This window comes from Corvus moneduloides, chromosome 5, assembly GCF_009650955.1.
Source record: "Corvus moneduloides isolate bCorMon1 chromosome 5, bCorMon1.pri, whole genome shotgun sequence".
NCBI classification, from domain to species: domain Eukaryota; kingdom Metazoa; phylum Chordata; class Aves; order Passeriformes; family Corvidae; genus Corvus; species Corvus moneduloides.
In genome coordinates this window covers 26877058-26899492 of record NC_045480.1, presented here as the reverse complement: position 1 = coordinate 26899492, position 22435 = coordinate 26877058, and the positions used below count along the sequence as shown (strand labels likewise).

The 22435-nt window shown below is 40.4% G+C and overlaps 2 protein-coding genes across 4 annotated transcripts; one reads left to right on the top strand and one right to left on the bottom strand.

Annotated features, from left to right (window-relative positions):
- Positions 1–407: 407 nt before the first annotated feature.
- On the bottom strand, positions 408–14894 carry SPATA18 (spermatogenesis associated 18). 3 transcript variants are annotated; one of them, XM_032109943.1, is made up of 12 exons: positions 14585–14894; positions 12503–12608; positions 12303–12391; positions 10762–10880; positions 8866–9000; positions 7981–8215; positions 6861–7019; positions 6305–6480; positions 4286–4409; positions 3874–3939; positions 3017–3062; positions 408–2541 (listed from the first exon to the last, which is right to left on the bottom strand). In XM_032109943.1, the coding sequence occupies exons 1-12, from the start codon at positions 14669–14671 to the stop codon at positions 2534–2536; spliced, it is 1350 nt and encodes a 449-aa protein (XP_031965834.1). In that variant the 5' UTR covers positions 14672–14894; the 3' UTR covers positions 408–2533. The 3 variants fall into 3 exon arrangements, with proteins under 3 accessions (XP_031965834.1, XP_031965836.1, XP_031965837.1); XM_032109945.1 differs by lacking the exon at positions 8866–9000; XM_032109946.1 differs by lacking the exons at positions 12303–12391; positions 14585–14894 and having other exon boundaries at positions 12503–12602.
- An 82-nt stretch (positions 14895–14976) lies between these two features.
- Positions 14977–22361, top strand: SGCB (sarcoglycan beta). Its single transcript, XM_032109259.1, has 6 exons — positions 14977–15053; positions 16544–16753; positions 17568–17753; positions 17866–18057; positions 18560–18691; positions 19537–22361. The coding sequence occupies exons 1-6, from the start codon at positions 15030–15032 to the stop codon at positions 19738–19740; spliced, it is 948 nt and encodes a 315-aa protein (XP_031965150.1). The 5' UTR covers positions 14977–15029; the 3' UTR covers positions 19741–22361.
- The last annotated feature ends 74 nt before the right edge of the window (positions 22362–22435 follow it).

The following is a 22435-nucleotide window of genomic DNA, read 5'->3' as shown; positions in this document are numbered from 1 at the left end:
GGTCTCCCCAGAGCCTTCTCTTCTCCAGGCTGAGCAACCCCAATTCTCTGAGACTGTCTTCATAGAAGAAGTGCTCCAACCCTCTGATTATCTTGATGGCTCTCCTCTAGACTCGCTCCAGCAGGTCAACATCTTTCTTGGGTTGGAGCCCCTGCAATAATCTAGGCAGGGTCTCAAGAGCAGAAGGATCAAACCACCTCCCTTAACCTACTGGTCACGCCTCTTTTGATGCAGCCCAATGCGGTTGGCAAGCGCATTTCTGAGTCATTGCTGCCCTTGAGCTTTTTGTCCACAAACACCTCCAAGTCCTTCTCCCCAGGGCTAGTCTTGACCATTCTCCACCCAGCCTGTATTTGTGCTTGGGATTGCCCCAGTCCAGGTGCAAGAGTTTGTACTTGGCCTTGTTGAACCTCAAGAGGTCCACACAGGCCACTTCTCAAGCCTGTCCAGGTCCCTATGGATGGCATCCTTTCCCTCCGGCACATTGACCACACTGCCCAGTTTGGTGTCACCAATGAACTTGCTGAACGTGCACGGTCCCACTGTGCATGTCACCAACAGAGTTATTAAAAAGTGCTGGTTCCAATACCAATCCCTGAAGAACACCACTTGTCACCAGTCTCCACATAGACATGGAGCGACTGAAAGCATGAGTACAACCATCTGGGCTGTTTTTCTGCCCACTTTCAGTCCATCCATCAAATCCATGTCTCTCCAGTTTAGAGACAAGGATGTCATGCAGGACAGTGTCAAATGCTTTGCACAATGCTTTATCCACTAGTCCAGGTAGATGACGTCTGTTGCCCTTCCCTCATCCACCACTGCTGTAGCCCCACTGCAGAAGGCCTTGAGCTTCACACTCCCCACCAGCTGCTCCTTGTTGGTGAGCATGAGGTCTGGCATACACCCCCCTCCCCCCCCCCCATTGGCTCCTCTGTCACTTAGAGAAGGAAGTTATCATCAATGCTTTTCTGGAACCTCTTGAACTGCCTGTGCCCTGCTGTGTTGTTCCTTCAACAGGTATCAGGGTGGTTGAAGTCCCTCATGAGAACCAGGGCTTGCGAACATGAAGCTGCTTCTACCTGTCTGTAGTGGGCCTCATCAGCTCAGTCTTTCTGGCCAGGTGGCCTGTAGCAGTTCCCCACTTACCATGTCACCTGTTCCTGCCCTTCCTTTAATCCTTACCCATAAGCTCTCAGTCAGCTCCTCATCCATGCCCAGGCAGAGCTCCATGCACTCCAGCTGGTGGACAGAGAGGGCAACACCACTCGTCTCCCCTGCCTTTCCTTCCTAAAGTGCCTTTGCCCTTCCATTCCAGCACTTCAGACATGAGAGCCACCCCACCACTTCTCAGGATGACAATAAGGTCATAGCCCTGCAGGCATGTGCACGTCTCTACTTTCTCCTGTTTACTCCCCATGCTGCCTGCTTTTTTAGAATAGAGGAATTTAAGCTGGGACCCTGGTGAAGCTGAACTTCTGCCTGGAGTGGCTGGAACTCCTTGGTGCTGTTACTTCTCCACTGACCTGCACACCCTCTCCAGGTTCTGGCCATCTCTTTCTGGCTCAGACATCTAACTGGTATGAGTGGGATGTCATGTCATCTCACATCTTATCACTGTTAAATCTCTTTGGTGTCTCTAATTTTTACACTTAAAGTGCAATAAATGTCCACAGTAGAGATAACTGGACAGCATTTTTTTCACCAGATTCACAACAATTACTGATCTATCAATATGGTATGAAAGTCCAGTAAGTGTGACACTGAAGAGGCCTCAATCAAATATTTCAAGCCTACAAATACTCTTGTATGTGGCACACTTTCAAAATACTTTTAGTGTCAAACTACACATTTTTATTATAATAATTTCTAAGTAATAATGTATTTAAACAAGGACTACTACTGCCTTGCTAAAGCACACGAGTGCATTCATACAAAAATGTCAATAAAGGCCTGGGGATTGCTGGAGTATTGGCAGTTTATGACTGTTCTGTGCAACTTCTGCATTGTAGTTAGAAAATTCAGTTTATCACGAAGATATATTTAAAAGGTTGCTGTGTGAGACTGGCACATCCTGAGATTATCACTATTTTCTAAAACTGTAAATAAGCACGAATTAATTACATTGTTTTCAAGTAACAGCTAACCTCAACATTTTGCAACATTCACCATTTAGGTTATATTAAAGATCCTATCAAGATAAACTGCATCATTTGGAATCTGTGGAAAGCAAACATTCTAGATGCAATAATTCTATCTCCATCTGCAAGATTACATCATGGGTTCGTGAGAGCTTTGCAGATTTTGCCAAATGATCCTGTACTGCGTGCACTTTTTTTTTAAAATCAAAAGAGTTTAGTTTCTAAAATTATAAATAAGCCTTCTATAATTCTAAAAAACACACTGCACACAAACTCCATTTGAAGTGACAATTGCCATTCACATTATTGAGAGATTTGAGGTATTTCTGAAGAGAAGAGGCACCAGCAAAGTTGTTGAATCCAGATGCATTGCACCACAGGAACATGTTCAGTTAGTACCCTATGGAAGGAAAAGGTACATTTCAGTACAACTATATTTCCTAAATCTCTAAACTGGGTTAGCTTCAAGATAGGCACACATTCATACTGCCTGAAATCCCTCATTTCACTGTCACCACTGAGCTATCTCTTTGGAATTTGAAAGGCAGGGAGCCAGCAGGTGTGCAGCAGCAAACTGTCTCTTGTGTCGGGAAGGGAGAAAGTTTTACTTACTACAGCACTGGCCACAATGAAGGCAAGCAGCAGAAAGAAACCATGACAGTGGTCCCAGTAAAGTGAAAAAACAAGCTCTCCTCCAAGTCAGAAATCTCAGCATTTTTCCACACATAAAGAAAGGGCTACCCAATTTAAAAGTAAGACTTGGGCAAGTATTATAGAATCAAAGATGTTCAACATGTTATTTAGTTTCTTTGTTCAAACATTCAGGGGCTTAATGTGAAAACCATGAATCATTAGGAACCAACATGCCCACTTACTTGACGTTTTGACCCTCACTGTTGAAAGACTGCGGCTTCGAGTCACCTGCAAGACAAATAGAAAAGGAAAATCAGGTGTGCTAAAGAACTGTACCCAAGAAAGCCACCTGGAGACCCATCAACATTCAGAAAATTTGCACATGTCTATCAGTGCAGCTCTACTCTTATAAAGTCAAGTTCAACAACTTTCTAGGATTTTTTTCCACAGCCTGCACGCACACAAAAAAGTGAGCCCTACCCAAAGCCTCTCACTATTTCAATATTCACATTTAAGTTGAGGGCACCTATGTCCATTTAATAAGATGGGCTAACAATTAGAAAAATATACACTTTTTTTACAGAAATAATTTAAATTGTTTTGTAATTATAGCATATACAGAACTCTGCTAAGGTTTCTCATATTTGTATCACCTCAGTTCTTCCCTTCCTGTTCACCCTACACTTATTTTCTGCTCCTTTGATGCATTCAGTAAATTAGGAGTAAATTTAGGTTACTAATTCCAGGAGGCAGGAACTATGTGTTGTATATGTACTCCAAGATGACTAAAACACTTCCAGATGATGTAATTATTTATTCAGAAGGGCACTAAAGCAAGGGGAGCAGGGGGAAAGCATTCCAAGATACACAGTTGATACTTCTGAGAATTACTACTTCTCATACAGTATCTCTACTGATCATTTTACCAAGCAGCTATCTGTCAGTTCAGCTTCACCTCATTTGAGACCTTCAAGCAAAGGCCTTTTTTTCCCAGTGTTAAAATGTACATGTGGCACATCAGCATTTTTAATAGGTTGCCTACATTCCTAGTTAAAAGGCTTGATGCTGTTAACACTACAAACATTCAGCTGAGGCTTACTTGACCAGACCGGAGACGACGGCCACAGCTGCAGCTTCTGCTTCTAATTCTTCTTCTGCGAGAACACTACAAGAGAAGAGTTTGACAAACCTCTTTTGAGAGAGAAGGTTTAATAAAGACAGACTCTGCAAGCAGACTTGCCATGCTGGAGACAAGGTTTGAGGACAGAGAGGAAACAGAGTAAGCTTTCTCCTTAGAACAGGCTCTGCCAACAACCATACATCTGCATAATTAATACATTAAGGAAAATGGAACTATTCATCCTAAATACAGGATGAGGCACTAAAATCTAATTGATATTTGATATACTACTTCACCCATAGGGAACAGTTAAAAACTTACTTTTTAAATTTTAAAAACAGTGTTGAAATTCACTGACTTCCCTTAACATATTCCTTAACAAAATACATACCAGAACGATTTTTTTAGTGACTACCTCTCCCTTCACAATTACAGCACCATTTTCCATCAGAGCAGGCCAGACGTGATAGGCCACAAAGGGAGCTGTGAAATCTGAGTCACAACTACGATAGTACCTGTTGAAACACACAGTACAAGAAATGTCTGCATATAAGTGCCAAAAGATAAATATGTTTCAAATCATCAATGCTGATAAAAAGCAGCTACAGCTCTAATATCTTTCTTGACAATTTTTCCACATCACAAAAGTAAGTACTCTTTAGGTGATCCTGTAAAAGAAATGCACTTGGAAGACAGACTTAACAGAACATACTGTTTACTTATACTGACAGATATTCCAATAAAGCCATCTAACATTCAGAAGGCCACTAGACCTTAATTTTTGCATAAGCCCACACAAGCTAGGGCCCCTGTGTCCACTGACAGATCAAACCTTCTGAGCAGCAATCTGGCAAGCACATTCATCCCCTCTTCCTGAAATACCTTGCTAAAACAAGCCCACTATAAAGGATATTACAGAAATAGTCAACTAGGAAGTTACATCCTAGTATCTTATGAGACATCAGGCAACTTGATTAGCAAGATCCTCATATATTAATAATGAAACAGTGGCATTTTAGTGATGAAAAATTAAATCAAAGGTATATATACTGCATCTCTAAGTCTGGAATACTGGCTAACTAACATGTTTGGCTTTATGGGTTCAAACTCAGAACAAATACCAAATAACAGAAATTTTTAAAAAGCAATGCATTTATACTTTAGTAATGTATTACAATAGCAAGTCATACAAAACAATGTCACAACCAGAGGCATGAAGCAAGGCATAGGGTACAATGATGTTTGGCTAGCCCTTTATAGAATGGTATCACACATAACAAACAGAGATACTTTAATTTCTACAAGTTTTGCTCTATCTCTGTGTACCATGTATACATGCCACACATGTAAAGATATACACATGCCACATTTATCTAGATAGATAGACAGACAGATTGAGTATGTGTCTCCCACAGCAGCACACAAAAACATGTTACATGTGGTTTTTTAAGGCCATACACACCGAGTAGGTGGAGAAAGCATCCCAAGACTATACCACAGTGTTACTGCTTCTTAATTTAGCCAATAGCTTTGAGTGTCAAAAGCTAACTGTCCAGGATTTGGATAGGATCATTGAGTAGTCCTGTATGACTTTGCACTCTCCTGTCGAGAGTCTACTTTCATCTTCTCTATTTCTCTCCTTGACTTCTCAATCTCTTCAGCACCTAGAATCCATTGTATTCTAAATTATTATTAGAAACCTCCTTAGTGATGTAAGGTGCTTTTTTTTATGCAAAATAAGGAATTTTGTATGACCTATCAATCCCATTAATTTTCTAGACAACAGGGAAGCACCCTACAGTTCTCTGCCTGCTAAAAAAGCAGCCTGACCCTATAGAAAAAAGAAAAATTATGTCATGGTGTGAATTTCTTTTAACAAAATTCCCATTTTTAAGAGGCCATTTTGGTTTTGCTCAGCTCTAAACCAGAAGAGATGGGAGCGTATTAATACTTGTATGCTGTACAGCAGCCACAGCCTGGAGGTTGCAGGAAGTATGTTGATGATCCAGGTAACAGACACCAACTGCCAGATCCCAGTAAACATGACTTTTACAGAACAGGCCAGTACGGAGGAACAAAGATGCAAACATTTTTAAAAATGCAGATAGAAACTAAACAGGGAAAGCTGATGATAATTTTCTTTTTAAATGATAAATTAAATATGGTCTTGAGACAGAGGTTTATCCAGAAAATTGCTCTGCTGTTCACTAAAAAAAATTGTTGACACTTGTCTACATGCTGGTATTTATACACTATCATAAACCTTAAAGACATATCAAATTCTACTACAGGCTAGGTTTTTTTGCACCAATTAATGTTTAGCAATCTTAAACTTTTTTATTAATCAGGAAACAAGTAGACTACACAACCTTTAATGGTAAGAGTCTGACTGAATATAAAGATTTCTTACATGGTCCTATTGAAAAGCTCTCCATCAACACCAAGGGCAATATCAAGAGGAGGAATGAGCGTCTGCATTGAAAAAGCCAAACAGCACAACTCTCGAATCAAAGTGCGGATCACAAAGAAATCAACTTCTGGTGGATATGGAATCTTTGGGTTCACGTTCATGGAGCAAACCACTTCCTGAAAATAAACATACATGAGTCATTTGCACTCACTAACAATTTTATTGGCAAGCAAGTATAGAAATCCCCCCCTAAATATGCCTCTCAGCCTTCTACATTTAAAAAACAGTATAAAAAGCTCATAGTAATGCTGCCCTCGACTATGCCAGAAAACAATAGCTTCAGAAAGAATGTGCTGCTATAAACAAATAAAACAAGCTATTACTAAGTCATACATATACTAGTCCTAGCACTGTTGTTTTGGAAAGTAAACTGCTACAAGTCCATACAATAACTTTTTTCGCCTTCAGGTTACAGTGCATGTCTAGTTTGCATATTCTGAATTTACTAGCTCCTGAAAGAGATCACCACGTCACTTCCCCGCTGCCCTTGACTTACCTGGACACTCTGACAAACGTCATAGAGATCCTTGTGGCGAGCTATATAATCCAGGGCAGCAACTTCAAGTGACTCAGGTCCCACGTGATCTAGAGCCAAAGTCTCTTTTACACTTATTTTGAGCTTCCAGAAGGCCATCTTTGCTGCACGAAAAGACTCCTGCAAACATAAAGAACATCAAGTTAAATACAGGAGACCAAGACTAATTTTTTATCAGTTATCTGAGAAAATTAATTTAACCCACTGTCATCATAATAAGGAGGAACATAATATACTGCTGTAAAGGAGAAAGTTAACTCATCAGGAAGGAATTCTCTGATTGAGTGTAATTGCAGAAGATAAGATTGAAAAGCTTCCCACCTAACCTTCTATATTTGCATAGGATTCCATCACATACCCACGATCAGTTGCAAACACATTCAAAGGTACCATGAGCATTAGCATTTTATGTGACATGTAAGACCGGAACACCTCGTTTGTTTTTGGGAAAAGAGGTTGAACTGGAGAGTGTAAACTGAATGACAGTTGAGAGAAAAACTTTCAGTAAGTTAAATGTGCTTGGGATCACACACATTAAGAGATGCTGCTTTCTGACACAGGTATGTGTTACATCACTTTTATAGAAAAGAAGATTCCATACAGAAAAAATGAAAACAACTTTCTTCACACCGAGCTCACGGTAAATGTGAGGCATCTGTGTGGTTTCAAGGGACCCAATCAAACTAAAAAAGCACATAACTACAAGCAAAAGGAAAGCATGATATGGAAAGATTTTTAGCTTTGAGTGTTGTAGTATTTAATGCAGCATTCCCAAAATAATTTTTCTAAATAAGGCCAACGTTGATCACTCTTCAGACCAAATCAGTCTTGTTTTAGTACCTGTACTGTAAGCCATTGACCCTGTTCCAATCTTGGGACAGGTCAGGTAGGACACTACATTGACTGTTCAATGTAGAAGTGTGAGGGAAAGAAAGAAAAATCAAAATAAATAAAGGAAGAAAGCTTTTCTTCTCTGCACTTGAGAGAAATGCTAATTTATCCACAATTTAATCCAATGCAGACATAGTATTTTACAAAACACTTCTGGCCTGTAAAACAAGAAATACTATTTCTTTCTTACCACAGCTGCAATGTATATTATCCTCTGCACCGTCTCCATGTCACAGATGAATGCCCTCAAAAGAGTCTCTGCATCCAAGCGTTCTTGAGCATAAATGAAGCCAAAGCGGGCTATGATGCAGGCGCGATGCGAAGCATTGACCCGCCCCGCCCGAGCAGGTGACCAGGTCCTCACAGAAACAGCGCTGCGTGACTTGCTCACACTGCACCTGAAAGGAGAGCGGCTCCGCACAAGCCTACGACAGATGTGCAAAGAAGCTTCACGTCACTTTACCATCCTCAGATGTTTTTCCCTAGGGCAGATTTTTTCATCAATTTAATTTTACAAGGATAAGGTGAGATTTTTAGCCAACGTAATTAAAGAAGCTGCAGCTGGTTAGTCTAATATGAAGGCATTTGCATCAATATGTTTTATGGGATAAAGCCTAAATGGTAAAAGTAAAGTAATTCCTAAAGCACGTGTAGCCAAGCAGTTTGCTCCTAGGAAACACACTTTTAACTAGTAATATTTTGGAGATTTGTTCCTCTTTCAGTACCTCTGAAGAGTACAGTTGAAGTCAAACAAGCGAAAATTGAACACTGTACAATTATAGGGCAGAACTTGTTACAAGAGCACTCATCAACAAAAAAACCTCTTTATTCCATACAGTTGCTCTCAATGTATTTTGTAAAGCTGCATTATTTGCTGTTTTGTCTGAAACTTAACATAGATGCTTTAAAATAAAATATTTGGGCACTAGAAGAAATCATCTAAAGAGTTTATGTTCCCTCATAACAAAGTAAAAAAAGCTTAGCTTTTGTTTATACTTCAAATGAGGAGGAAATTCACGCTATGTAACATGACCAATTTCTACAATTCAGTGACTTCTCTGAATAAGGCCTCTACCTGCTCTGGAGAAGAGACTTTTGGGCATCCAGGAGAGAAATCTCATGCCGTAGTGTTTGAATCTCCTGTTCATAGTCATTCAGTTGCTGTAACTGCCTCAAGGCTTTGCACTCTTCAGCACGGGAAGCCCTCGGACTTAATCACACAGAACAGTCAGTGACAAGATGTCTTTCTATCAATGTAAGCTATCTATCAACTAATCCTCAACATCAAGCAACAGGAGCAGAAAAAAGAGGAAAGTTATTGAGCAAGCTCAAGGAAAAATCAAGAGTTTAAAAAAGCATAAAACAAAGAAGACCCTTAATCTTACTCTAAATTGTATAAGTGTATTGTGGCAGGAGAGTGGATACACTACACTCCGCGCTACAGGAAAAATCACTGGCTAACATTTGGTGTCCTTAAGCTAGCTCAGATGATGAGGTCTAATAGAAACGGACTTCTTTCTCATATTTAAGATGTTAACTAAACCAGTTCAGTTTTCTTTTCTACAGATCAAGAACCTAGGTATTTTCTTCTATCATGCTCTCGGGCTCTTTTCTTTGCTGTAATATATTAGTCAGTCAAAGGACATCACAAATGTTATTCAACTGATACCAAAAGCTAACAGTTCCTCTCCTGCTGTCCCCAAGAAAAGGAGTGTTTCTTAAAGACTGGCAGACAAGCAAGTTTATCTTCTGTCCTTTACTCTTACTTAATATTAAAAACTATCCCAACATCTCTGCTTTCCCTCTAAACACCAGTATTACTGTTGCTTTCCCCTTACCAAAAGTGGAAGGAAAAAATAAAAAAATAAGTTTTCTATTTATTTTGAAGGTATTCAGTTTGTCCTTCCTTTTCTTTACTGGAGGATTTCTGGTGAGATTTCTGGTGAGATTTCTGAGGATCTGAACTAACGAAAGCTCTAACACTTATCAATTGACAAGATTCTTGTTCCACCTTTTTAAGGAGCAGGCGGATTGAGATGACGACATGTAATAAGGCCAGCAACATCTGCTAAGAGGAAAGACTGCCAAGTTCCATCCTTAGCTCCTTCAGGAAGGACTTCTAGCAGAATAATAGTAAAAGAGGGCTAAAGAATTCTACTGTAAAGGACAACTGGGAAAGAAAAGCAAATTTGGGAAGATGAGTTCTAGAAATAGGCATGGGGAAAATCCAAACTGATACTCTTGGAATCACTTAGTAAGGGCATGAAATTATATCACTTTATGTATTGACCCAAGACTTCTGAACATTCATTGTTCTCATGCTAATAGGATGCATGAGAATGTGTCTGCCACTTGGAGCTACCTCCTAAATGACTCTGGAACTGGTAATAACTGCACAAATTTGTATCTGAAGCAATTTAGTAATTTTTATATTACCATGCTCCACAAAATACGATTTATGCAACTAGGCAAAAATTGTTCAGGTCCAGTCACTTATCTGGAAATCCAACTCTCTTCCTCCATCTTCCAACAGTGGCTTTTATCTTCTCGGATCAATTATGTAGCATAATTAATTGTAATATTTTGTAGGTCCTTCAATAGATGTTATACTATAGCCACTCAATTGATTTTTTTATTTAGGGTTTGCTCAGCATGCAACATTTCGTAGACTATAACTCCACATGGGATTGTCATGGACTATACAAAACCTTTTTATGTAGAATACTAGCATGTTTTCCAACACCTCTGCCAGAAGCAAAACTTACCAAGTCAATTTATGAATGTGTGTGTGACTGTATCATTTGTACCCCACTTTGGATACATACACATGACACAGAGCCTAGATGCATTTTGAAACTCTGGCTTTAGGCCAGAAATGAAACATTTTACAAATCTTCATCAGTCTTTAGATGTCAAAGGAAAAATGTGGCTTGTTGAAAAACAAAAAGCAAACAAAAAGAAATTTCCCTACTCTTGTTCCATCTGCTTGATCTGCACACGAGTTGCATACAGTTTGTCCTCCAGCTCTTGCAGTTGACAACTCTGATTGCTGGCGGAATCTCTCAGCTGTAGCTCTCCCCCAAGTGAACCCTACCAGGAAACAAAGTCACACTGCTTAAATGTTCTACCTTACAGATTCCCTCAGCAATGTACTATAGAATTATTGGCAGACGTATTTCTAAATATTTCAGTAATGACCATTTCTAAAGAAATTGAGAACAAAAACAATTGCATTCTCTCTGAGACATAAGCAATACCTTTCAGGCACACCAAACAACGACTCAATTATCTCAAGAAAAATATTCACTTATTGTATACCTCATGGTAGAAATTATGGAAGGTCTGCATATGCAGATCTACTGCCTGAATCATCAGAACAAAGCATTCTGCAGATGTGTTGCACAGTTGGTTTTTTTCAGTTAGTCAACTTCTGATTGACTACGGCATCAACTCAAGTAAACTTTTTGGGAATTCATGTATACAAAACAACATACATAAAACAAAAATACAAAAAAAAGTTATTAGAACAGAGGAGGCACGTATTGTTATTCCAGAAAGCACACTACTGCACATGCAGCTGTCTTGAACAACCCATAAAATGACCTGATAGTACTGGAATTAAATAAGTAACTGTGCATAGGCTTTTCTTTAAATTTTGAATGTCACATGCAATGACAAATCTGTAACTGGTATGCCTGGTGTACTGTCATTTAATAACATAATTAGTTTATATTTTGTGGCGGTTTTGGCAGAAGCCTGCTCCTGCATTATACTAGAATCTGACTCTTAAGGGATATCACTTTTTATTTGTCCCATTTTAATTATGAAAGATTTTGACAGAGCAGGTGTAAAAATGAGAAACCAAAGAACATGGAGACATCACTGTCAAATCTCAGGATCTTGAAGATCTTCCTCTAATCTGAATTAGCCAACTCTCTCATTTTCTTTCAAAGCAGAAAGTCACAACTGATCTGTCTTTTCTGACAAACTGTTAGTATTACAGCCCCTTCAGTAAATATGAAATACATACTAACTCCAAATACCATGGCAGGAGCATGGTGGTATCACAACACGCAGAAGCACTTCTTTTTTTTAACTCTTCAGGAAATAGTATAATGTCGAATTATTAAGAGTTTTTTCTTAAAAAAAAAAAAAAAAAAAGCTCACAGAATAATGTATGGAGTTTATGCACACCTTCAGCTTTCACATGTATTTTCACATAGTGTTATTTTTTATAAGACATCTGGCATAAATATGATGTCTCTGCAAATGTAAGCATAGCAAATCTTTACCTAGAAAACGAAAGCAGTATAATAACATAGACTTCTTATACAATGCAAATTCCTCCACAATAGCACGGCTGTCTCCATAGGTGTCCCCATGAGCAACAAAGGACATATTTCATTAAGTAAAATCTGAGAGGGAGGCTAATATTAACAGAAAGTCATTAAAGCTCTTCTGGAGGTATAAATTCACATGGTTCTATTCCCTTAAAATAAGTTTCTTACACACCTCAGTGATAGAGAGGCTCTTTTCACCTCCTGAAGCTAGGCTTGGCAGGAGACGGTTTTTTATTGTGTCTGCACCTTCATTAAGAGTATCTAAGAAAACACATACATTAAGAAATGGTGAGAACACTTATAGAAAGAGCCAGAGTTGGAAAAAATGTCACATGTGAAACGTGTTAGTAATTAGACAAGGCACTGACTTACCTTCTCGAGATGTTTCATTGAGAATTGAGAAGAGCCGCTTTTGAATTGCAGTGTTCAATTCTAGTATTTCACAGCATCGGTTCAGATTTTCACCAAAGGAATTCATCTGTAAATAATGTTCACTAATACATCTGTGTAATCTTTCTCACTTACAGTTATTCCTGTTACAATAGTGGCATTTTTCCCACCCTATAATTACATCTTCCCAACCTTTTCTTACTGAATCCATTAGAATACTTGTCTTTCAAGGTTCACATTTTTAATAGGCAAATGAACAAGACATCAGGATTTCTATGACCCAGTTAATTCACTACTTGAGAAAACATACTCCTTTTCCATCATAAAGAGGCTGCAACCACAAGCATCTCTAAAAGAAGAATCATAGTAATTGTGAATCTGAGTTACAATCTTTCAACAGTTATTCAAATAATAATCTAGGAAGTCGTTGGATTAAAAAAAATATAGTCCAAAATCTGGTTTTCCATATTAGCTGAAATAATACATACAAGGCTCTTATCTTGCTTTGTCAGCAGTCACATGAAGCCTCCATGCAATTTCACCTGATTTTTAAGAGTTACAAACTGAAACAAATACTACCGAAGAAGGAGAAAAACCCAGCATTATGCCTAGAAAACAGCAAAACGACATCACTTTCAGCAAATGCAGTTTTGAAAAGGAGCTGATGGGGGTTAATCTGTCCAGGATACTACTGCATCTGCCAGGAAAATACACACTTTGTACCTGCTTCCTTAACCTTTATCTGTAGCCTGTGTATCACCTTCCACATAGATCACCCTCTAGGTCTTCAGATTTTAATGACTCCATATGGTTTTTTAAGCTTCCAAAACAGCTGAAATTCCCACCCATGCCCCCATCAGCTTGTGTTTTAATTACTGCAACATGCTTTCCTCAGGGAGCACAGTCAACCTGCTCACCTCCACAAGAACACGGCTGCAAAGTGCATTTTTCCAGCTCATTACAGCGACGTAACACCCACGGTGTTTCCATCTGCCAGCTCCTCTTTTTCTGAAACAGCAGCCTAAAACTCTTCATTTCCCAAGACCTGAAAGACTATTCCCAACTCACTTATTATGGAGAGGTCAGCCCCCACTACTGCTCAGCCCTCCTACCCCCACCATCCATTTGCAAGATTTTAAAATGCATGGCACTGTTCCTCCTCTGGCATCTTCTGTGGTAGTTCTACCAGCTAGTCTCAAACTCCTTAAAACTGTCCTTTGCCACGAATCCTGCAGAGTTACACTGGCTATGTAACTGTAACTCCTATCCACCGTGAAGTAAAGAAAATGAACTGACTTCCCCCTGAAAACGCTGCATCTGTGCTCAGCATCTTTTCTCACCAACCACAGCACACAGCAGTTACAGGCTCGTGACCAACTATCTGCATCCAGAAGCTACAGAAACCTGGGGACGCAGAAGTGAAAACTCTCTTAAGATTTTCCGCTGAGCAAAGTTACAGCTGTCAAGTCTCATGTTCCTTCACCTCATCTTTCCCTAAAATTACACCTACACTATTTCCCCCTTTTCACCTCCTGAGTTTCCTGTTCCTCCTGCATAGATACCACTACACCCATCTGCAGCCTTCTCCTCATACCCGAAACTCTTCCCTCACACTCGCTTCCCCCGTTCTGAAGCCCTCCGGCGGCCGTGCTGCCTTGCAGCAGCCTCTCAGCTCTGACAGGTTTCCCCACCCAGAAGAGTTGGGATGCTGGATAACCCGTTATCGCTCTCAGCACCCTTTTTCCTCACGTTCTCCTGACTGTTCCGGGGCTACAGCCGATTGCTTCTGAGCACAGCCCCCCCGTGGCCCTTCCACCTGCCGGTCTTTTACTCCAACGCTCTCCTCTGTTCTAAACACAGCCGGTACCGCTCAAACCTCGCTTTCAACCTCCAACCCTTGTTTTCAGGGAACCTTGTCATGGACAAAAAGCCAAACAGCCGAAGCTGTGAGCGCTTTAAAGGTGTTAGAACTGCGCTGACTGGATGCGCGTGCGGGGCAGTGTCCCAAACCGGCCTGTGGAACGCCGAGCGGAGGCTGCTGCCCCGGGGAGCGGCAGAACCCACCTCGTAGTCCCGTTGCCAGTTCTCCAGTTTCTCCTGCAGCTCCCGGGCGCTCCCCGAGCCCACCAGACTCCTCAAATCCTGGGCCATGGCTAAATATCAGCTCGCTCCCGGGGGCGCTGCGCTGACTCCCCTGCCCCTCCAGGAGCGCTCCTCGGGCGGCGCAGCTGTAACGGAGAAAGTACAGCCAGCCCGGCCCCCCTGCCCTGGGCTGCGCCGCGTCCGAGGGCCTGTACAGCCGCGGCGGTGACGCGAGGGCCGGCGCGGCGGTGGCGGTGCCACGGTAAACCGGCGGCGGGGGAGCGCGGCGCCTCCCGGGGAGCGGGGACGGCCCGCGGCCGCCAGGCGGCGCTGCCGGGTAAAGCCGGTGGGCGCGGGCCGCAGGGAGGAGCGGCACCAGGGGGCGCCCGCGGCCCCTGCGCAGCTGCGGCGGCGGCGGCGGGGGAAGATGGCGGCGGCCGCCCCCGAGCAGGTTCGTCCGCGCCGGGACACGGACACGGAAAGGCGGCGGCGCCGTCTCCGCCGGGCCCCGGGGGGAGCGGGGTCGTGGGGAGCGGCTAGTCCGCCCGGGGGTTGCTGCTCCCGGAGGGGGCGCTCGGGCGGGGGTGCCATTTTCGCCGCGGTGGGCGAGGCTGGCGTGGTGCCGAAGCCCTCCGGCCGGGGAGGGGGAAAACGGCGCTCGGGCGGCGCTTCCCGCCCCGTGCCCGGGGGTGTTCGGGCAGGACGGGCCTGGCCGTGCCGGGGAGAGGCGGCCCGAGCCTGCTGTCCGGGCGGGGCGGCTCGGAGCGGCGCCGTCCTGCCCGCAAGCGTGGGGGTGTGACAGACAGAAATACTTTCTGCCCTGGCAGTGAGGCGCCTGGCATTTGAGCATTGCAGGGATGCCGCTAGCGCGCGTAACGAGGCGCTTGGCACTGACCAGGGGGCGGGAGGCGGCGGTGCGTGCCTGCGGGGCCCCGCAGTTCGTGTGGGTTCTGCAGGGTCACAGTGGGACCGGAACATCTCCGAGGGAACGAACCCTCCATAAACTCGGCCAGGTCCTTTCTCAACACCATCTCTTGCTAGTTCTTCAGCAGCAGAGGAAAACACGGTGTTGCTACATCAATGTAGAGACGTGCACGTGCAGTTACTTAAGGTGTAGCTTTAGGATTCATTTCAAGTGAACAAACTTAATTCCATCCAAAAGATCAAGCTCCTTCTTTGAAGATGTGAATCCCTAAATAACAAACTGTTCCATTCAAGGGAAGTGGAACAAAATTTTGGACAGCTACGAAAATACATTAGAAGTTTATTGTCACTATGAATATGTACAAGAGTTTCCTCTATTAATTTCTTACTTTGACAGGATATCCCTTACAATCTCGTAACTTCAGATTATTACATGAAAGCTACGCTGGCCAAATTCCCCATGCCAGGTTTGAAGCCTCACAGTTACCTTTCTCAGTGCTGCATGCAAGCAACAAGAGTGAAATGCAAACCCTGTGCTATCAAACTAATTTAAAAACTGTATCCACCACACTTTTTGAATAGTCACTGAGAGTCTATCACACACGAGCATGGAGGGAACTAAAATCCTGTGTATTGGCAGATGACCTGCAGGATTATGTCCTTTATCATCCCTGAGAGTTACAAACTTGATGAAGTTCTTTGTAGCTGGTTTGTTTTCGTTTTTTAACTATAACAATGAAATTAATAATTCCTATCTGCCGTGATAAAAATGAGATATAAAGTCATACATTGTCTGAAACTATCTGGATTTTAAATTTAGTCATTGTGTTAGCAGAGGTTGCTGTGGTTCTAAGTGTATATTCTGACTACAGGGTGGCAGACTGAAATCTAATACTGAACATAATATCCAATATATTCCACTAGTCACTTCAAATTTGCATTTTTTGCATTCATATGTGTGTGTCGTTGTGGGTAATTTACATGTGTTTTAAAGCTAGCCCATGCTTTGTGTTACAGCAAAGTTCTAACGGCCCGGTGAAGAAGTCTATGCGAGAGAAGGCTGTGGAACGCAGGAACGTTAATAAGGAGCACAACAGTAACTTCAAAGCAGGATACATTCCAATTGACGAAGACCGCCTCCATAAGACAGGGTTACGTGGCAGGAAAGGCAACTTGGCCATATGTGTGATTGTTGTTCTTTTCATTTTGGCTGTCATCAATCTGATTGTGAGTGTAATAGCTATAGTGTAAGCAACATAAGGTCATATTTCATTTTGACAATTAAATAAAAAAAATAAAACTTTTCCAGTGCCGCTGAGGACTTAAACTGTACTGAAGGAGATTCTCATTTTTCTTCTTTCCTTTTAGTTCTTTTGTAGTCTGAGCAAGATTAGATGGAAGAAGGGTGTAAGTTCAGGCATGGTTATTTCAGTTATCATGGTTCCAACAAGGAACCTGCTGTTCATGCAAGAAAGAATTAGGAACCTACAAAATGCCACCCCATGAGAAGTATTATTTGTACAAATGTGTTCAGGATATATGGCAGGAATATCTTACATAACAGAGCTGTATGTGAACATTCAGAATTAACCAGCCACTGCACTTCAAAGCTTTATTGATGGTCAATGAGAAGAAATAATTATTTTTCATAATTGCACATCCATCTGTGAGGGTGCATTCTTGTTTGTTAACATTGTTTAGTATGTACCAAGCTGAACTGTTCATCAGGAAACTTGTTTAGTCAATGCTTATCCTTAAACAGAAAAAAGATGTAATTATGGATGTGATTTAATATTTTATATATATATATAAATCATTTTAGTTACTGTTTCAAATAAGCCTAAAAATAATTTTAAATGCCTTTCATAATTAAATGTGTTATGAAGTTTTCAGTAGGAACAGACTAAAGTAAACTCACACTTAAAGCTCACTTAAACACTAGCATAATAATTGTTCAAATAAAACATCTAATTAATACACCAATTGTGGTAGGAAGATCCAAACAATCAACCTAATCTTTGAAAATGTGTTTCTCTTTCAGATTACCCTGGTTATCTGGGCAGTGATAAGAATTGGTCCCAATGGTTGTGACAGTATGGAATTCCATGAGAGTGGCTTGCTGCGGTTTAAGCAAGTGTCTGACATGGGTGTTATACATCCCTTATATAAAAGCACTGTAGGAGGGAGGCGGAATGAAGACTTGGTGATCACTGGGAATAATCAACCTGTAAGTTATACCATGAACTGAAAGCTGGTGAGCAACACTAGAGAATTACACTCACATTGCTAATAAATGTTACATTTGAAACATCATTAAGTTCATGACTTTGTTTCTGAAGATTGTATTTCAGCAAGGAACAACCAAGCTTAGCGTGGAAAAAGACAAAACTTCTATTACCAGCGATATTGGTATGGAATTTGTTGACCCACGTACACAAAATACTTTGTTCAGCACCGACTATGAAACTCATGAGTTTCATCTGCCAAATGGAGTTAAAATCTTGAATGTACAAAAGGCCTCTACAGAGAGGGTATGTCTCTCTTATTTTTTGTAAGTAATAATAATACAGCCCATTGTTTGTTTGTGTAACAGTAGAGTTAGTGGTTTTATAGAAGGCTGAGTGTGCCTTTGGAAGCACCGAGCAATCCTGTTGAAGAAAAAACACCCACAACTACAAATACATAGGAGGAACAGATTAAGTGAAAACAGAGGGGTAAGTTTACATAATCTGTCCTAACAGGAACCCTGTATTTGCTACAAGTGTTACCTGTGTATCCATATTGTCATATGAATTGTTATTTTTATTGCAAAACTAATTTTACATACCTTCGAAAATTTAGTAATCCTGTTTTGAAATGTGAACGTGGAAAATAACAAATATGCAGAAGCTAATGGCAGAAGGGCAAGAAGTACATTCAAGTTTTTTATTAAATTGCTTAGTACTACTTTTAAGGTAATTAAAGTTACTCAGACAAACAGAAGTGGCACATTTTCACTGATCTGTAATACACTTTTTTTGGTTGTGTTCTTAGATTACCAGCAATGCAACGAGTGATCTCAACATAAAGGTCGATGGCCGTGCCATTGTCCGTGGAAATGAAGGTGTTTTCATCACAGGCAAGACAATTGAGTTTCGAATGGGTGGAAACATGGAACTTAAAGCAGTTAAGTATTTCAAATCAAAGCATTTTTTTAACAGCTCAGTTTCAAATTTAGGCTGATAGTAAACTGATGTAGCCTTATATAGTTTCAAATTTTATACATATTAGTCATGCATAAAAGTTTAGTCTGTATATTTAGTAAGATTTAAATAGGTGGTTTATTACTTCGCTGTTAATTAGTGGTTGCGTAGTTTTCAGGTAACATTGATTTACTACTGTTAAAACACAAAAAACCTACTATGCAGTTAAAGCTAAGCTATTGACCTCTGCACTGAAATGAATACCAAAGGGAATTAATCTTCTCCTCTGGAAGATTTATCAGGGTTGGTAACCTTTGCCAGAAGAGCAGAGCATATAGTTAGGAGCACTACCTTCTGTGCTGCTGCTGTAACAGTCACTAGCATTCCTTTAAGATTTTTGGAGATTAAGATGGCAGTATATACAGAACAATGGAAAAGAAGGATAAAAATAAAAGTATATGCACTTCCAAGTGTGAATGAATTTCATGTATGAATTCAAACACTTGTTTCCTGTGTCATGTCTATATTTTTACATTTACTGCATTTGCTAATAAGTCTGTAAAGTGAAAAGTCACCCTACTGCTGTCTTTCTCAATATCGATCCACCACTGGAATGACAAAGTACATGGCTCACTATAGTCAAGAAATCCATAAGCATTGCTGTAATTTTCATTTAAAAATTAAACTTCTTTAAACATACCTTTTTTATTATGTTGATTCTATAGCCATCCTAGAGATGTTATTTATCCATTAAACCAAGTTGTCATTCTCAAAAACAATCTGCCTTATTTACATTAGAAGTTGTACTTTTTTTTTTCTCCTTAATAGGAGAACAGCATTATCCTGAATGGAACTGTGATGGTGAGCCCATCACGACTGCCCAGTTCTTCTTACGGGGAACAGTTCAATAATGGCAACTGGCTGCGCTTCAAGCTCTGCATGTGTGCAGATGGGACACTGTTCAAGGTTCAGGTGACAGGGCATAACATGGGCTGTCAGACTTCTGTCAACCCGTGTGGAGCCACACACTAAAACAAACCACTGCTGGGACAGGTCTCGTTTGTGTTTACATATATTTGTATGAAGTAATTGCATGCCTTCAAGAGTTTCTTTTTTTACAGCAGTTTATACTAACATTTCTTACGTCGTGTTTTTAAGGAAAGGCTGTTATGGTCAGCAGTATTAGATCATCATCCTGTTAGGTGCAATAATGGCACTGACTCAGTAAGCTTTCAGTGTACATGCATACTGAAGTACCTTCTTGAATTGGGATCAGTAGAATACGTGTAAAGAACGTGATCCTGGCAGCAACTCTACTGCCTTCAGTCGTCTCTAGAGGAGGATTTTTTCCTTTGTCCCAAGACCTTGAGGACTGCTGAGAACACAGCTGCAATCTGAAGTTCTTCAAGAGGAATGTCAATTTTTTGTTGGAAATTGATTTTCCTAGGACGGCTGAAGTGGCAGACTTCTGTCCTCTTCCTTGTTGATACATTGATTTCCCCTAAACTTAGGTGGTTTACCAGATGTGTATGGAGAGGAGTAATGGCAGATCACGTTAAAGTATCACATTGTTTCTGCCATATAGTTTCATGTTGTTAAAAAATTATGCTATCATAAATAATATTTGGGAAGTAATATTGAGTATGGAAATGTAACTTGAATTTTGAAGTAGTTTTGCAGTTACTGAAATGTTGCTTGAGCTTCCATTCTATCTATGCAGTTAATGCATTCTGCAGTTGCTTAATTTATGTACTTATAAACATGTTTATATTAGAAGTACATTAGAAGTACAAAGATGTGCTTATAGCTTGCTCACTATCCAAAAATAGTGTTTTCCTGGGTGTTCCTAATGTGAACAGTGTCTGAGTCCATTAGCTAATAATCTAAAGCTGTAGCAGTGTCTGAGGTCAGATTTGTCCTTGCCCATAAATGTCAGTACTGATGCATTACTGAGAACCTAAGAATTAAATTCTGAAGTTAAACTGCAGGACTGTAATTCTAAATGTGATGGTAGGACATCAGGGTAAATACATGTGTATCAGATTTGGTCAACAGTGAAACTGTGGTGAACTGGGGCCTATTACAGCCTTGCAACTCCTTTTGCAGCAGTGAGGTGTTTTGTGCTAAAAATAGACCAGCTATTTATAAGATTCCTTCTTTCCCCACCCCATGTATTTCTTCAGTTTAAAATAGCTTTGTTTTGCAGTAGCATCAAGTAATCTTAATATTGGAGGCCTCAAAGTGACTTTGCAAAAGCTTTTTGACAAGTTTTTTGATAAGCACACACTTCTTTATCTAAAAGTTGTGCAAATTTTACACATTAACTTCAGAATTAGTTACTTGTTACTGGAAGGAAGATCATCTACTCTTGTTTTACAGTGCTCAAAGTACATAGGATTCCATAAAATACAAATCAGCCCCTGCTGTAACAAGGAATTCATATCCAAGGTCCCAATTTCTGAATTTACTGGAAGGCAGTAAGCCCTCATGCAGAATGTGTATGGGTGGAAGTGATTTCTGGAGGGCTATTCATAAGTCAGGCATAACAGCACATGGGGGAGGTCAGAGGAGTCGTACTTTCCTCACTGCTCAAAGGCAAAGCCAGATTTTGATGCTCAGTAGTTGGGGTTTTGGGACTGGACAGCACTGGAGCTGTTCTGACAAAATCAGAATAAGCTAAATATAATGAAGCAAAAACTTTTGAGTTCTCACATTAAAGATTATGGGGAAGTACTACCATGTTGCCATACTGCCTTCATGAACCTCGTAGTTTTACTAGAATTAATAGTTACTAAACACTTTAACACACATTTTGCTGCTCAACATCCATCTTTTCTGCTAAGCAGTGCCTCAATTAGTATCTGTTACAGTTAAGAGGAGGAAATAAACTAACATTTTTAGAATTTTCACTCTCATGCTAATGGAAATCTGTCACTTTATTTTTATGTATACAAATGCATACACATATTAAAAAATATAAAGAGCAGTATCCTCAAAGCTGAAACACATCTTGAAAATGACAGATACTGCCCTGGTCAAGTAGGTTACACACATATTAAAGCTCTTCTCTGATTAACACTGACATGCTTATATGCTAGAATTAGATTCTTATAATTATCAAGAGTTCTTTGTAAAATAGTGTGTGCAATATACAGCTGAAAGATTTCAAAAAGGTACTCTTACATCATGATTTGCAGAACTGTTTTTGAAGTGTGGATTTTTTTGTCAAAATGTAGCAAAACCAATCATAAAAATACCAAATGAAATAGATTATCAAATTTGCTAGCCACTCTCTATGTATTGTTAAAATATTTTATATTTATACTACACAGTTTGACAAATGTTGGCACCACGCATGCCTTCTGTTGAGCATTTACTTGTTCATCTCCTAACTGCCTAAGGTACATTTTTCTATATGTATTTAAAACAGTGAGTGGAACACTATTTATTTCAGTCCCACAGATGCACTTAAGAGTCTGTGTGTGTAAAGTGCATTCTACATGCCTCTGTAAAATGCCGTGCTGGGTACACTGAAACAACTTGCATGTAAAGAGTTCTCACTATCTGTAAGTGTGGTGGTTGTTCCAATGGGTGAAAGAAAAACTGAATTTCAAATGTTTGTTTTGAAATGAAACAATAAATTCTAAGATGCAGCTGCAGTTCAGAAGTGTTATTTGTAAGAATATAGTTTTTCATTAAAAATACATTGTTGTGTTATTGATGGGGA